This window comes from Artemia sp. Qi Xiang Cuo, chromosome 4 (assembly GCF_049724085.1).
Source record: "Artemia sp. Qi Xiang Cuo chromosome 4, ASM4972408v1, whole genome shotgun sequence".
In the NCBI taxonomy this organism is placed as follows: domain Eukaryota; kingdom Metazoa; phylum Arthropoda; class Branchiopoda; order Anostraca; family Artemiidae; genus Artemia; species Artemia sp. Qi Xiang Cuo.
The window spans coordinates 78,544,410-78,561,711 of record NC_142797.1 but is presented as its reverse complement, the minus strand read 5'-3'; the positions used below and the strand labels follow the sequence as shown (position 1 = coordinate 78,561,711).

General features: G+C 36.5%; 1 protein-coding gene across 1 annotated transcript in view; it reads left to right on the top strand.

Annotated features, from left to right (window-relative positions):
* Positions 1 to 2,355: 2,355 nt before the first annotated feature.
* LOC148953464 (uncharacterized) overlaps positions 2,356 to 17,302 on the top strand; it is a 78,954-nt gene continuing 64,007 nt past the window's right edge. Inside the window, exons 1-2 of the mRNA XM_089088546.1 lie at positions 2,356 to 2,425; positions 15,881 to 16,219. Of these exons, the coding sequence (XP_088944672.1) occupies positions 15,968 to 16,219 (252 nt within the window). The 5' untranslated portion in view covers positions 2,356 to 2,425; positions 15,881 to 15,967. The remainder of the gene's footprint in view (positions 2,426 to 15,880; positions 16,220 to 17,302) is intronic.

The window sequence follows — 17,302 nt, the reverse complement described above, 5'->3', positions numbered from 1 at the left end:
CTGTTTATGTTTTCCATACTTCCTACCTGAGTAAACATATTCTATATCACCTAATTTCATGCTTCCTACCCCTGGGATATGAGTTTCTGAAACTCCTAATAAATCCAGTTCGAATCGTCTGAATTCGTCAGTGAAAATGTCGATACGATAGTCATTTTTTAATGTCGTAACATTCCAAGTTCCAATTTTCATGTTCTTTAAATCATTGAAATTATTTTCGCGTCAGGAAAAGCAATGATCCCGGATACCAGTGCAGGACGAGGATCATATATCTACTCAAGGCTACACCGAAGTGCTTAAGCCGGCTTAGAACCGGACAGCAAGAAGTCCCTGGGACCTCCATGAATGGAGGCGTTGTGCAATACTGGGCCCATCTTGGTCACAACATGTTTTTCAGCACTTGGCGATACTCTTTTATCAAAAAGAGTTGAAATCCTGCACAGAAAATCTAAGCCTACTACCTCCGACGCATTATATATTCATGCCTACAAATATTATGCTACTAAGGGGAGGCAACCCGTAATAGATAAATTAGCTAGGAAGAGGTTTTTCAGCCCAAAGACGCCCCTCAAAACATACCAATCCCAGAAGAATTGTCCATTAGTCAGAAACCCGTGCGAATGCTGTGTCGTTTACTAGGCTATAATTTCCTCGAGAGGTGCCACTCCTCAAGTGGGAATACAGTTGACCGCAAGATCCCCAGTCTTGCAGGTACCCTGAAAAGGTCGATTTCGGGAAAGATTAACACTATGCTGTAAGGTGATTTTTATAGAAAATGTTTTTTTAGAAGGATTCTCTTCTGGTTGTGGATACTAAATACATAAAAAGCATTGGTTAGCTTGTAATGTCAAATGGGGCATGTCATGTTTTTGAAAATTTTTCACTGTCTAAGAAAGCTCTTAAGGAAATGAGCCCATCTTTCAGCGCAATGAGTTTGAGGGCGAGGGCTAAAGAACCAACTTTTATAAAAACTCGAATACTAGCTCTAAAAATACCACAAATGCAAAGTTCCTTCTTAGTAAGCTCGACACACCCGCTATAGCTTCCTCTAGTTTCTTAAGGAAAGTTATCTTTTCATTAAATGAGTAAAATAATAAGAATCGCCATGTACATTACATAAAAGTTATTTCAAAATTCTCCCGTAAAATTTTTCGCATCCGAAAACCTTCCCGTTCTTTTAAGCTTTAGGTCAGATTTGTCACACGAAAGTACCTTTTTATTTGGCTTATTAAAAAGATTTCTTATTATGATCTAATCTTAATCAAATAAATTTAGTGGACCAAATAATAAACTGCTATCTTGTGAAAAAACTAATTTAAAAATAATTAAATATAATTCTTTTTAAATATAATTTAAAAAGAAGAAAATATAATTTAAATTTATACCCTGTTGGAGAGAAAGATTTCAATACGAAAATTAAAAAAGTTCTTCTAAAAGAGTACATGACGATCTTCTTCAGTAGTACCAATTCAATGGGACGGAGGAGGTGCATGCGTAGCTGTTTTGGTCCCATGGCGGCTTGGTGCTGCAGTGATTTGCGTTAGTAGTAGTAGTACCAATTCATAAAATATAGGTGTGAGAAATATAATTTATTTTTAAAATATAGGGTGCAATTTTTGTGTCCTTTCGTTTTTTTCTATAAAAATGCTAAATATAATTATCATAAAAATAACTTTTTGGAAAACTAAGGGGAACAATTAACTTCTCCCAGGCCTGGATTGAATAGGGGTGGGGCTGGATTGGACTTTTTTTGGTGGGGCCCTTTTTATACTTTAAATATTTAAATAGAATATACCTGCATAGTAGTTCACGCACGAAGTGCAAAATCAAATTTAGACTATCCAGACTAAATTTGACATGAACTCTTCGGGTATCAGTTTTCTATATTATAAAGTATACATTAAATAATAATAAACACATTAATAAACCTCATCCATCAATGCAAACTTAAAATAAATACATTTTCAATTATTTGATTAATTCATAATTTATCCCTTATCTTAAAAAATTGCTTTAAATGTAAAATCGTTCTTCTGTCACTTTGATGATAATGCGGGACCCTTTCAAGAGCGGGGCCCGATTCGGCCCAATCGCCGTTCATCCAACCCTGCCTCCCCCTTCAATTGACGCTTCTGATCCTTGTAATGTGTGATTCGTCAGATGTAAATAAATTTTTTGCCAGTTTAAAATTAATAGATGGCAATATGGTATTAATTAGTTGTTCATGTTGAGAGCCGTGGCAACTTCTTTCCAATGGTGAAGATCTTCAAAAAAATTTGAATCCGCCACCTACGGTGCTTCTGGCTAGCTTATGAACAGGAAAGAGTACTGTATCATCAAATCATCAACAAGTGTCTTAAATTGTTTTGGCTAAACATTTGAATTTTAATAGGAATTTATTGGGGAGTAATTAACTTTTTGATTGGTGAGTTTCTAGTTGTCATTTCAAATGGATTTGATATATGCTAATATATGCTATTTATAGACTTGTATTTTTTTTCTCTGATTTGCATTGTAGGCTAGGCCCAGTTATTAGTGTATGGTCTCTTATTTTCGTGAACTAGCGTATAGACTACCTAATTTCTAATTTAGGCTATTATTGCCTACTAATTCAAGCCTAATCTTAATACAGCTTAGGGCCTTAGGCCTAGGCTATGACCTCACTTATGGTGTGATTAGGATAGCATAGCCAGGACTAAATTTGTTCAATTTTGAAAAAGAATGTCACAAAGCCAAGAAGGTCTGATTGCAGTAAAGTTCTACCAAATCATATTATTGAGTTAAAAATAAAGTGAATATACCATTCAATGCCTTTTTTATGCTGATTACAAATATAATAATCATTTCTATTGGAAATGAATTTCAGCCCCCCCCCTATATATACCTAACCTAACCCGGACTTGGCATATAGAGGGGGGGGGGGGCTGAAATTCATTTCCAATATAAATGATTAGCCTAGGCCTATATTTGTAATCAGTATAAAAAAAGGCATCAAATGGTGTATTCACTTTTGTCCTAACTCAAAAGGCCTAATATGATTTGGTAGAACTTTACCCTGATTGCTCTAGCCTAGGCTGAGTATATCCTGTTGTCTGGATAGGCATAGGCCTAGGTTCCATGGACAAATTTGATTTTATTAGAATACACCAAAACTAGGTTGTTGAACCATAAGCCTAGCTTAGGCTTGTAGCCTAGGCTCTTATTCCAATTAAGCTTTCAGGAATTCATCTCTTGAGTAAACAGTGGTTTTCCAGACACAATTTGTTGTAAAGTTTTATTTAGAGAGGTTTTTTATTATGTAAGAAAATAGCCTCAGCCCTAGTCTAGTAGGGCAATTAAATGGTAAAATTCCACTTTAGCTACTTTTGACTATCATGGAAAGAGGTTAAGCAGCGTTTGCAAGTATGTCTAGCTAGAATCCCATGTCTAGACATGTGTGTAGCCAGAATCCGATGTTTAGGCAACAACCATTCACATGTAAAATTTGGTGCTTAGCTAAAACTACAAATTTAGTTTCAAATTGTCATTTCTAGCCAATCAACAGAGCTTATGCAGGCAAAACTTTCAAATATTATAATCCCTATTTTTACTGTCACAAGCTAATGGATGAGATAAGCAAAACAATTGCCTTAGTGTGCTTCATTATTATGCCTGTTGTTGCATATTTGCCTAAAATGATAAAAACAATTAATGAGAAAACAAAAAATAAATTTCAGTTTACAAATGTAAACAAAAATGATGAAAATAGTGGATCTTGACACATTCTGATTGGCTGTAATCAAAAATCCTAGACATTGAGTTCTAGAGGCTAGAACTCAATGTCTAGCCAAGTGCCTTGCCAAGTGTCTAGCTAAGCACCAAATTTTACTTGTGAATGGTCATTGCCTAGACATTGGATTCTGGCTAGACATGTGTCTAGATATGGCATTCTAGCTAGACATGCTTGTGAACGCCACTTAAGGTTAGGAAAATGAAACTTTCAGGGATGGGTCTACATGCTAAAGCATGTCCTGGGAAGGCATTTTGAAGTAGCCTACCTACCTCCACTCCTTCTCTCTCTAGAGGGTCCTGACCTTGATGACCTTCAAAAATTGGTGTGTTATTAAAGTGAAACCTTGCAAAATAGATCTTCTGCTTAAATGAAGCAAAACAAAATTGTTTTCAGCTTCAAAAATTTGCTGAATCCCAATTTATAAGGTTTTAAAGATATGCAAATATATTTCCTAAATTTAATAAAAACATTGATATGGTTTAAAATTTTACTCAAATAATAGGAAATACATTTTCAGAACTTCCAGGCTAAAACAAATAAAAAAAACAATGAAAAAAAAATGATGTCAACAATGAATCAGGATAGATTAATTAGTTTAGCAATTATGTTGATTGAAAGTGAAGATGTTCAGAAATTGAATTTTCCTAACTAAACTGGAAATTAACTGTTTAATTTCCATGTGAAGACACAAGGAAATTAAAGACTTCAAGAAGAATTTACAAAATAAAAACTTAGAATATGTGGAATTTTGTATTAATATTTGGTGATGTAAATTTGAAAAGGCATTTTCAGCAGTTTCATAATATCTAGAGGACAAAAACATAATTAATATATGCTCAAAATGAGGACAAAAAAGATTCAAAGGGGACAAAAATGTATGCTCAAAATGAAAAAACTGGACCATCAAATGAGATAAGATCAAGAGAATAACCTGAGATATGCAAATGCACAGGTGAAGATAAACAAACTAGACCATCAAACATGACAAGACCAATCAAAGCAGCTAAAGCAAAGGGCATTGAAAAAAGGTCTGAAGCAATTATAAACAAAAAAGAAGAACAAATAAATATGTAGTTAGATTACTTGCAAAAACTGCAATTAAACCAATCAAAGAAGAAATATGTGGTTTGAAGATAGGTGGCAGGAAGAATTACAACAGCTGAAAAACTAAAGTGAAAAAAAAAAAAAATTGCAGTTACAAGACACGCAAACAATATCAGTACAAATGAAGAACAAAAACATATATTGTTAGAAGATACAACAACAAGAACAAAGGAATATGCATTTAGAAGATAAGTGGCAGTGAGAATTACAAGCAACAGCTGGAACCAGAGCCTGTCAAAATAAAAATGAAGAACAAAGAATTGTAGGGTTAGCAGAAATGCAAAAGTGACAGTGAAGAACAAAGAATTGTGCTGTTAGAAGACAAGCAATAGTGAGAATCAGAACAAGTCAAAAATGAAAGTGAAGAAGAAGGAAATATTATGTTAAAAGAACAGAGCCACTGTAATCTTCAATGCTGACAAACTGTGGTAGAAATTCCAGTAAAAACCTACAAAGACACTGTCAACTGTGCAAGTGTTAATTACAAGTCATTAGGACATTTCAACATTGTATGATATGTTGCTGCCTGCTTGGTCAAATTCTATTGCCACCTCCACAATTTCCAAATAAATTGGTTTGGCCTTTAATAGGACATCATTTGCTCTCTAAAGAGTTCCACAAACAAACACAGAACTTGAACTTGTGTTTTGGTATAGCTTCATTTAATGTAAGCAATGATCAGTGGTTGTAATGTTTTCAGCTTCAAAGTAGCTGGACAAGTTTATCACAAAATCAATTTAGCAGCACATCCGCCACAGACCCATGAATGTGATTTTGAACCTCATTTGTATTACCAAATGAACTTGTAGACTCTGATAAAGTTGTTAAAGAACACCTTGCACATTTTTTAAATTAAGGGATCTTATATAACCAAATGGATCTCTTGGAAGAAATATTGCAAGACCCAAACAACTATGCTAAAGGTTACATGAAAATATAAGAAGTGGAGGAGGATTTAAATCAACCTGTTCCTTTGCTGGGGACAACAGGCTTGGATAGAAGACAAGTGACAGTGATAGTCAAAATATATAAAAACTGCCACATATCTGTTGGTCTAATATATAAGGGATCAAATCATATCACTTTTGTTGTTCTTATAGTTTAGAAAAATTATCTTGGGTCCAGATAGCCATCATTAGTTAGCCAGATAGTTATTTATGAATTATAATCATATGTTACCAGTTTTTAGTGGTGACAGATAGGTGTTTCAAAACAAACATCTACTTTGGCCACTTAAATATTAGATGGTAATTTTAGGCTATATAGTAGTGGATTTTATGTCCCAGTCTGAATTAAACACTACTATAACAACAATACTTCAGTATGTTCAGAAATTTACTATGTAAAATATCCAGTATTACCTTAGTTTTGCTCCAGAGTGCAAATTAAGGTATTAGATTTTTGGAGTGGTTTCTTGATTACCTATGTCCCATACCCCTTCCAAAACATGGATACAATCATAGGCTAAGTACAAAATTTCACTACTTATGTTGATTTGTTTCTCATGAACAGTTGGTTCATATTACCAGTTTAAATATAAAAAAAATCAGGGAACTTTTGTATGTAGCCTTGGACTGCATTCAGGCATTGGGGAGGGGAGGGGGTGACTGGGGTGCAGTTGAACTGGAAGCAGCTCTGGAAATCCAATAAGTAAAATTTCCTGAATGTAATGAAGTAAGAATTTGTTATTGTAATGTTTAGTTCAGAATAAGACATAAACTCCACGGCTACCTTAGGCTGTTTCTATAAAATTTTCAGTGCATGTACCTTTCAATAGTATATTTGTCTTGAAATTTTGTAGACTACAATTTCAACTATCTGAGTTTAAAGTAAAAATAATGTTCATTAGAAGCTGGTAACTGGTGTAACTCAGTAGCTCAAACGTTAACTTTATGATATTGAAGACAATTTGTCCAAAAAGCAATTGTTTTGCTCCTAAAAATTTGGACGAAGTTGCATTTTATCTGCTTTCTATGTAGGTAAACAATTCTAAATGCTGCTTACAGTAATACTCTTCTCTCTGGTTTTTGCCTGTTCTCATCTGTGACTATTGCTTGTAATTTGTGCTTTGTTTTGGCTGTGCCTTACAGTAAACATTTTATTGCAGGCTCTTTGGTCAAATGAATAAGTTTTACCCAAAGGTGCATTTTTTGTACAGGCCAATGAGCCTTTGAGGGATTAATAACATGTAATATTGTATGTGTATTTAATGAAGAATAAAACTTATCTTATCTTACAGCCCATAAAGTAAAATTTAAAAAAAAGCAAAAATATTTGAAAAGGAAGATGTAGTAAATTCACCACTTTAATCTTATCAATTAATTCTAATTGCTGCTTATAATATTGCTCTCTCTTTACTTTTCCTCTCTCCCTTGCTTGCTTGTTCTTGCATATGACTATTGCTTGCAATCTTGCCTGTTATGCTTTGCTCATGCCTTACACTTGACATTTTGTTGCAGGTACTCAGGTCAAGTGAATGAGATATACTTATATCTGCTTTCTTTACATGGTGTCAGAAGTAGGATCAAGATCCTTTTCTGAGGGTATGCTCAACTACCACAAGCACTATTGATAATTATAAAAGACTTGTTCTCTGGAATTGGTAACATTCTAAGCTTATGAAAAATATTTTAAAGATGAATTGATGCCTCAGAAGAACTCCCTTTGCTACATGGACAAATTAAGGGACGAGCAAATTCTAAGGTCATATTAGAGAGAAAAAAGTTTTTTTTTTCAATTGGTCCTCAGCAAATGCATTAGGAGACCTCATTGACCTTTACCAAAATTTGGTGATGATACTTCTGAAAATAATCAGATTGCCCATTTTGGAAGGAAGGCCTAACTGCCAAGCATCAACTCTGACCTACTAGAGTTTTCTAGACAAATTTTCTGTACATGGCAACATTACATTTAAAAGCCATTTAAAAGCAATTTTCTGTGCATGTGATCATACCAGCAACTTCAAGAACAAACGGTAGCTCAACTTCACTTGGTCTATTTAGATGCTGGAAAAACAAAGGAAAGGGCACATACTATTGTATTCTGGCCAGGAATCAGCAGAGATATCAGCAAGTTAGTCAATAACTGCAAAACTTGTCCTAAAAATGCCTACAAATCAGGAAGAGCCACCCTTAGCATTAACATTTTATGCCTACTAGTTTAGTTTCTGATCTGTTTGAATCCTAGTATACTCATACCCTAGTTATTTTCAACTACTATACAGGCTTCTTTAAGGTAAAGAACTTGATTCCTAGTGATAACCAAGCTGAAGGCAGCTAATAGTAGATATGGTATTGCCAAACAGCTAATGACTGATAATGCCTATAATTTTGGTCCCATGATTTCGAGAGCTTTGCGAGCACTGGGGAACCCTACACATCATCTCTGAACCATATTATCCAAAATCAAATTCATGTGTAGCAAACTGTTCAAACGCAGGTCCGGATTTAAAGCTTAAGCGTTTTTAAACCCGAGCGTTTTTGCTGCTCCTTTTTTGCGAGATTTTCGTTTTTTTTTCTGAAAATTCAAGGATAATGGAAGCAATGAACAGAACGCAATTGATGAGCCAAAAATAATGAAAGAGAGAAGCGATATTGAACTCTAAGCTGCCATTCTTGGGAGACATCTGACATTTTATAAGTGGCCACGGAATTCATTTGTTGTTTTAAGATCACTTTTCTATGATTAGGCAGCACAACAGTGGAGTGCACCTGGCATTTCGACGATAAATCACATCAGTCCAGTTTTTCTACACAGTTGGGCTCAGAAAATGGACCAGTCTATATATATAGTAGAATTCACCTCTCAAGTAGAGGATCTCACAATGCCCAAAATCCTGGTCAACTTCTCAGTGGGAGACAAGCTAGGAATGTGTTTAGACCTGTGAATTAAGCAGATATCAGAATTATAGTCATAGCAGTGAATAGAAATGATAGAAGAGCAATTAATAAAGTGAACGTTTGTTTTGTATACCCATCATAAGTGATATTGTTTTTGTTGTTGTCTCAGAGTATGGGTATTTCATATCTGAAAGGGGAAGGATGTACTGCTTATAATAATACTCTCTTTCCCAAACTCCATCTTTCTCTTGCTTGTTATCATTTATAACTATTGCTTGTAATCTTGGCTGTTTTGCTTTGCTCGCTTATGCCTTATACTAGAAAATTTGTTGCAAGTGCTTGAACCAAATATATGATATTTACCATGTCTGCCTTCTTTGTAACTCTTTTTTTGATATTTTAAAGGAAGTAGTAGACCCAGGGGAATGAAATATTCAGGTATCAGTTCAAATCAACTTCCCTTTTTTGTCAGGTTTGCACCCATTTTAAATACTATTAATATGTGAGATATAACATTTTTGTATTTCTGTTATTGTAAATATTTATTGTATCTTGATAGTATAAAAACTATAAAATTGTTTACAAGTTTGGTGTAATAGGCATGTTGACTTAGTACGAAAAATTGATGTTCAAAGTTGAAGGAGGAAGCTTAGGGTGGGAGGCAGAATGCGCGGAGGTGGGAGTTTGAAAACACGTTTGCAGTTTTCCCCTTGCTGAACAACTTCCCAAGTTGGCAAAAGGCCAAAGATGTAAATTGCTCACTATTTTTTTTCAGGGTTGCGGAGTCAGTTGTATAACCAACTTCAACTCTGACTCCAGACATTTTCAATATAAAGACACCAATTCAGCCAAAATTTACTAAAACTCCGACTCCCCAGCCCTGCTTTCCTTACTATTGTAGCTAACTCATATAACAAGCCATAGAAAAGGACTTGAGTAGTAGAGCCTCTAAGTGTTCATTAAAATAGAATAATTGTCAGCTCCAACGGTTCCCAACTGCTTGATTTGATAATACCTGACAAACAATATATTCACTTAGGCTGCAATGCCATTAATTGTATTCTACTATTATCTAGAATGAGGTCATTTATTTTTGCCAGTAAAGTAACACTACTTTTAGCTGCAGGCCAAAGTAGCAGCTTGCCTTGAACTGCAATAGTACCCAAATCTAGATCTAGCTTCAAGCTGCCACCTCCTTCTCTTTTCTACTTACAAGTAATGAAACAATCTCTTGATCTATTATGAAACTTTATTATCTAGCTTAGGGTTTTATTTTCATCTGAGTTGAACTAATAAAGGGTATTTCAACAGTAAGGCTACTACCTTAACTTGGGTGCAGTTTTCACTGACAGTTGTGTGAATCTATTGACTGCTAAAGGTATAACTCCTTGCTCTTTTACACTATCCCTATAAAGTAGGTTTTAAGCTTTTCTCAACTAATAATTTTTATACAGGGTTTGTTTTTGTTCCAACCTCGGATTAGCTATAAAGAAAAGACAGGTGAACATACAAAAATGATTTTTTTTACCAAAAGTTATTTTGCTTTGACAGTTGATTTCTTTTTTATGTCTGTGAACATGCTTTATAATACTCTCTTTATGAAGTCTCACTGACAATAACTTGAAGTGAGATGTGGTAGTTTTTTTTAGCTTCTTGTCAGTTTGAAAGTGATGTCACCTCCCATATGCCACTTTTTCAACCCAGGGAATTTGTTGAAATAATTCCTCATTTGATCCATAAGCGAAACAAGGAAATTTCCCGGGAGGGGGCAAGTGCTGCCGGAATATGTATTTTTTCTTTAATAAGGTTTGAATGGGGATATCTTTCGTTTTCTGATTTTTATAAACTTTGCGTCGTCATCTTGTTTCCCAAGGAGACCATTCCCCTCACCCCCCTGGTGGTGTCCCTGATTTGGTAGAAAGGGATTCTGATTGTGCTAAGTAGCCCATGACCCTCTTGTCATCAATCTCCCTGCGAACTTTTTAGCAGAAAGGTTGGTATGTTGCACCTTAATTAATTTGGAATCACACATGGATTTTTAATTTGTATTATTAGAAAACCAAAGTAGTTCAGAAGCAAATCCTTCAAGGCTTAAAATTCGCAATTTTTCTTGTCTTTAATTTTGGATTTTACAGGCATATATATTTTAGGCCTATAACCCTTAAGCTAAACACAAATAGGGCACCCTTAAGAACATCTCACATAGGGGATAAGAAGTAGAACCTCCCCTCGTAAGCTAAGTAAAATTTGAAAGTGTGATTGTTGCTTACTATGCTGAACAAGCATGGTAAGCTGTGGTTAAAGAATGCTTTTTTTCTTGGAGGGTTAGTATCATACCGGAAAAAAACTATAAGACTGAATCTCTGTGTAATCACAGACTACACATCCAAAACGGCTGTGACCAGTCTTTTGATAATACGGTAGTGTGCAAAATATGAGGGACTAATACATAATCGTGTATTGGGTTAGGATAAACCATCTAATATTTTATGAGCCATACTATTCCCGCCATGGCCTATTAAGCTATTAATTAAAAAACCTTTTCCCACAAAATAAGTTTTTCAAAGAAAAGTAAAGAACTCCATTAAACCAAAAATGAGCAAAAACAAAATCAAATAATCTACCAAGCGTAAAACTACCACAAATCAGCATTGATAAATAAATGAAACCCAAAACGAACAGAAATTACAATAAACAACCGAGTCAAACTCAAAACGAGCAGAAATTAACATGAGTAGAGTTCAAAACCCCTATGCCTTCCCAAGGCCAGAACACAATTTGCACTTTACTGAAAAAAAATACAAAAGAATGTGCATTGTCAGTTTAATTTAATTATGCTGATATTTATTCCTTAAAATGTTAATAATATTTCATTTATTAAAGTTATAAAAGTGAAAAAATTAATTTTTTAAGAATATACGACCACCCTTTCTATAAGAACCTTATATGTCCCAAGGGCATAACTTACAACCCTTGCCATGGGAGCTGTAGGGGGGGGGGAGGATCTTCCTCACAGACATAATTTCCGACACCTTCAACTACGATGAACAAAATTGGTATCTCCAAATTTTGATTGGAGGTTTTAAGAGAAATGATGAGCACGGAGGGGTAGGGGCAGGGCTGGTTGCTCTCAAATCACCTTGACTCTTAAAAAGGGCACTATAACTTCCTATTTCAAATCAAGTGAGCCCCATCTGAAGTTTATATGACCGCCCGTTCCATAAAAACCATATTTGCCCTCATGGCATAACTTACAACCCTATCCCCAGGGCGCTGGGTGGTTGTGTCAATTCTAGAGACATATATATTCTTTATATGTTCTTTGGACTATTTTGAACAAAACTGGTATCTCATAATTCCAATCAGATGCGTTTGGTGAAAAGAGGGGTTGTCGGGAAGGCGGGGTTAAATGCCCTCCATCAATTTTGACGCTTAAAAAGGAACTAGAACTTCCAATTTTCAATAAAATGACCCTCTTCTAAGGTTAAACAAGCACTCCTTCCATAAAAACCTTAAATTCTCCGCGGCATAACTTACAACCCTCGCCTCCAGGCTCTGGTAATTTGTATCAACCCCTAAAGCCATGTTTTATGATCTTTTGACTATTTTGAATAAAATGACTGTCTCAATATTTTTTATTCGATGTTCGGGAAAACACAACGTGTTGGGGTAGGGGGGGGGTAGCTGTCCTTTGATCACTTTGATTCTTAAAAGGGCACTAGAAATTCAGATTAACAATCCAATGAGTCCCCTCCAAAGTATATACGACCACCCTTTCTATAAATAACCTTATATGCTTCTGGGGCATAAATTACAACCATTGCCCTGAGAGATGTGGGGGCGGGGGCTCCTTCCTCAAAGATATAATTTCCGGACCCTTCAACTACAATGAACAAAATTGCTATCTCCAAATTCTGATTGTATGTCTTTGGGGAAATAATGAGCGTGGGGGGGGGGTGCTGGTTTGTCTCAAACTGCTTTTGACTCTTAAAAAGGGGATTAAAACTCCCGATTTCAAATCGAATGAGCCGCATCTGAAATTTATACAACCACCCATTCCATAAAACTTTATATGCCCCTAGGGTATGACTTACAACTTTATCCCCCGGGCACGGGGGGGGGGGGGTTGTCAGCCCTAGAGGCGTTGTTATATGTTGTTTGGACTATTTTCAGCAAAATCGTTATCTCACAAATTTGATCAGATTTGTTTGGTGAAGAGGGGTAGTCGGGGGGGGGGGCTCGCTGGACTCCATCACTTTTAAATCTTAAAAGGGAGCTAGAACTTCCAATTTTCAATCAAATGACCCTCCTTTGAAGTTTATGCAACCACCCCTTCCATAACAACCTTAAATCCCTCCCGGGGCATAACCTACAACCCTTGCCCCCAGGCTCTGGGGCTTGTTTCAACCCCAAAAGCCTAGTTAAATCATATTTAAACTAATTTGAGTAAAATGACTATCTCAAAATTTCTATTAGATGCATTTGGGGACAATGCGACAAGTTTGTTTGTAAGGGGAGGGGGTAGCTGCCCTCCAATCACTTTGACTCTTAAAAAGGGCACTATAGCTTCGGATTACCATTCCAAAGAGTCCCCTCCGAATTTTATATGACCACACTAAAAAAAACCTTATATGCCCCCAAGGCATAACTTACAATCCTTGCCCCGAGGGGTGCGGGAGGGGGATTGGTCATCCTCAAAGACATAATTTCCTAACCTTTCAACTACATTGAACAAAATGGCTGTCAAAATTTTGATTGGAAGTATTTATGGAAATGATGGGCGGGGGGGGGGGCCTTTGCCCTCCGACCACTTTCGACTAATAAAAAGGGCACTAGTCCTCTCAATTTCTAATCGAATGAGCCCTTTCCAAGTTTATGCGACAACTCGTCCTATAAAAACTGTTATATACCCCAAGGACGTAACTTACAAGCCTTGTCCTGAGGGCCGTGTGGGGGGGGGGGGGGTGTCATCTTTAAAGACATAATTTCCGGACCTTTCAACTACGCTGAACAAAATAGCTATTCCAAAATTTTGATTGGATGTGTTTGGAGAAACGGTGGGTTTGTGAGGGGGGTTAGTTGCCCTCCAATCACTTTCGACTATTAAAAAGGGTACTAGCGCTTTCAATTTCCGATCTAATGAGCCCTTTTCGAAGTTTCTGGGACAGCTCCTTCGGTGCGAAGTGCCTTGGTCTAAGACAAACAAACTAAATAAAAATAAAGTAATAATATATTGTTCCAACACCGTTCTTTACTTAGACGTTCTTTACTAATTTTATAAACTTAAAATTTGCTATAACCGGTTGTTCTTTAGACATGACTTTAACTTCCGTGAGCGAAGAACTACGTAAGGTTTATGCTCCCTATGCAACTATGGCCCTGAAACATGGTGCTTCGAATGACAGAAGACAACTTGCTGGATATTTTCCAGAGGAATTGTCTTCGGGTTCTTTCGGGTACCCGTTCGACTGACCGTATTTCAAACACTAGGCTGTACGAAGTGTGATTCTATCCTGCTTTCTAGGGCTATAATGAGAAAAAGGTTGAGATGGCTAGGAGATGTTTTGCAGATGACGGATGGGACATTGGCAAAGATGGTCTTTTTCGGCCAACCATCTAGATCAAAACGCAAAGGGGGTTGTCCCCAATTACGAGTGCAAGAGGTCGTAAACGAGGATTTAAAGGACTTCCCGGGAGGGTGTCAAGAGGGTAGCTTGGAATCGATTGTGATGGGGAAAGAGCGTGCGCATCTGTGTTAGCCTCAGGCGGTTTGGTGCTGCAGTGAGTTGTTAGCAATATTTGTAGTAGTATTGAAAGATAACAGTTTTGCTACAATTTGACAACTGAGATTCCACTTAATCCATCTGCAGGATTAAGTTTTTGAAATTTGCTTTGCATTTTTTGCGATTGCAAAATATTTCGAAAATTTGTCAAAATTCGTTGGAAAAAGGGAAATTCCTAAATAAGTTTAGATCATTCTCTAGGAAAGATTGTATGCGATAGCATAGTTCTGGCTTGGTCAATGGATAGATCTGAAACTTATGAAACTTACTATTGAGCCGAGTCACTCCTTACTTACTGTTCGTTACCACGAACTGTTCGATGAATTCCTCAAAGTACTGATTTCCGATCGTTTGCAAAATTCAATATATTGTCTGTCGAGTATCAAAAGGTCGTATTTTCATAATTGTAAATTTTCAAAAGAGCAAATAAAAAACCTCACCTCTTTTTTATTTCCCCTCTGATAACCATAAAACAAAAACGGATTGATGTGTAAAATCAATGCATATCAATCAGTTTTGATTTACAGTTATCAGAGGGGAAATTAAAAATTTGTGTGGTATTTTGTTTACTCTTCTGAAAATTTACAATTATGGAGAAACGACCTTTTGATACTGGACTGACGATATGTGTGGAGGTATTTCAGCAGTTGCTGAAGGGTTTTGGAACCATCTGGTCTTTCATAGCAGCTATGAACCAAATCAATCCGTCTAGTACGAGGTGTTAGAGGGTTTGCCCCCTCCTTCCCCCCGAAATGTTTTGTCAGACTCGTGAAAACGTAAGAAAAATAAATGTAAACAAATTTTTGATGCGTTTCTAAGGTTTTTATCCTCCCCCCTCCCAGCACCCTTGAAAAAATCCTGCATACGGCCCTGCAATCCACACTGTTTTCAAATAGTTGCTTTAAATATTGTACAGTAGTTGCTGAACTATTGGACTCCAACCCATTAGAGCATTCCATAAGTTGCTTCAAAAGTGATATAAAAAAAGTTTCCAGAATGAAACATTTACTATAGTTAATTCAGTATATAATACACTCTTACTATGGAACAGTTAAATTCGGACAATGAACTTTCCGATACTGATCTAAATGTATAAATCTTACAAAACTGCAGTATATAATTTATTTAAATTCAAATGCTGAAATTTAAATCTAAGCCGTGAAAACTACTTTTGAAAGCCAATTTAGAAAGCTAATGTCTAAGGCCATATCCAGGGAGTTTGCCGCCCCCCCCCCCGCCAAAATTTTTGTCTGGCTAGTAAAAACGTAACAAAAATCCATATAAACAAATTTCTGATGCGTTTCAAAGTTTTCTTGCACCCCCCCCCCCAATAGAAATCTTGGATATAACCTTGCTAATGGCATTATTCTCCCCTTTTACAGTTTGAAATCAATTTTATTTTTTGGAAGTGGAAGCCAATTCAAGCCAATGTTGCGGAGAGGAAGTGATCCAGTCAGACATCCCCCATAATGTCTGAGGTTTTAGCCCCAAAAAGGCAGAGTGTTGAACGTTTAAAAAAACGAGTTGAAGGATACCGAAAACATAGCAAAAGCAGACTTCATAAGTATGGAAGTACGCTTCATGGACTTTATGAGAGGGAAATGCAGGAAACCCTCCTACTTAAACAGCGATTTTTGGATACAAAAGCGAAAAAGTCGACTAAAAAAAACGCAGAGAAAAAGAATAGTGAAGGACAGTCATCGACGAACGGGATGCCAACTGTAAGTATATCTATTTCCTTACTACCGTTTAAGCCTTTCAGGAGTCAATCTGACCTAGTCCACCTTTGTACATTTTTGAAGTTTTAGCGTTAGAGCACTTGAGTTACTCTTTAACTTTTTTTTCTGAGTGATATCCCGTAAATGAGAATTAGTGCTTGAATTACAAAAAAAAATATTTCTGGTCGAATACCAAATAATTTTTAAGAAGCCATTCGGGCTAAGGCCATTTTAAAATTTGCTTCAGACAAAAAAAAATATGACCCAAGGAAAATGAAGGGATTCCCTGTGACGAGGGGCGCTCTCTCTAAAAAATCATGTACACCAGTTGGTTCATGCCAAGCATGGCACAACTGGCCCAAGCATGGTGGAACTGTGCGGCACACGTGGTGTTCCGATGTTCTCCAGGTGGCGGGAAGTCACCCCCTCGCCCTGTGACTGGTCCAAAGGACACCTTCAGAAAATTGAGAAGTAGTGGCCCAAAATCAGTGGCATAATTTCGTCAAAACCCTGGGGGGGGCAAGTTAGAGCAAATTTTCCCAAATCAAGTGAAAAAAAAAACAGTAAAAAAAATCATACTAAAAAAACTGACCTGTTTTTCCGGATAATTGAATTATGCAGGCTTGTCTTAATTTTGACAAGATTTTTTTTGCACAAAGTAAATTTCAGCTGAGGGGAAAACTGAGGTATGGGTGGCAAACTCGGGTCTGGAGGGGGCATTTTCCCCCTGCCTATGGCAAATTACGCCCTTGACCAAAATGTAATTTTCTCTATTTTTAACCCCCTCTCCCACAAAAATACTATGACCTACCCTCCACTTACCCTAAGGGATGCACCTGTGTACACCTATGCATAAGAACCTGACCAGAGCCAAGATAGAAACATACTTTTTTATTTTAATCTGAATAAGAAATATTCCCAAGTAAAAAAAAAAATTAAGATTTCTGTGGGTCCAGGTCCCGAGGCCACACGCTGAGGCCGTCTATGATCTGACCCATCAAAGGGGTTGAGGTATATTGTCACAATAGTGACGATTATATTTACAAAGTGTTGACTAGGGAGTCGGACGATATTACTATTTTGTTC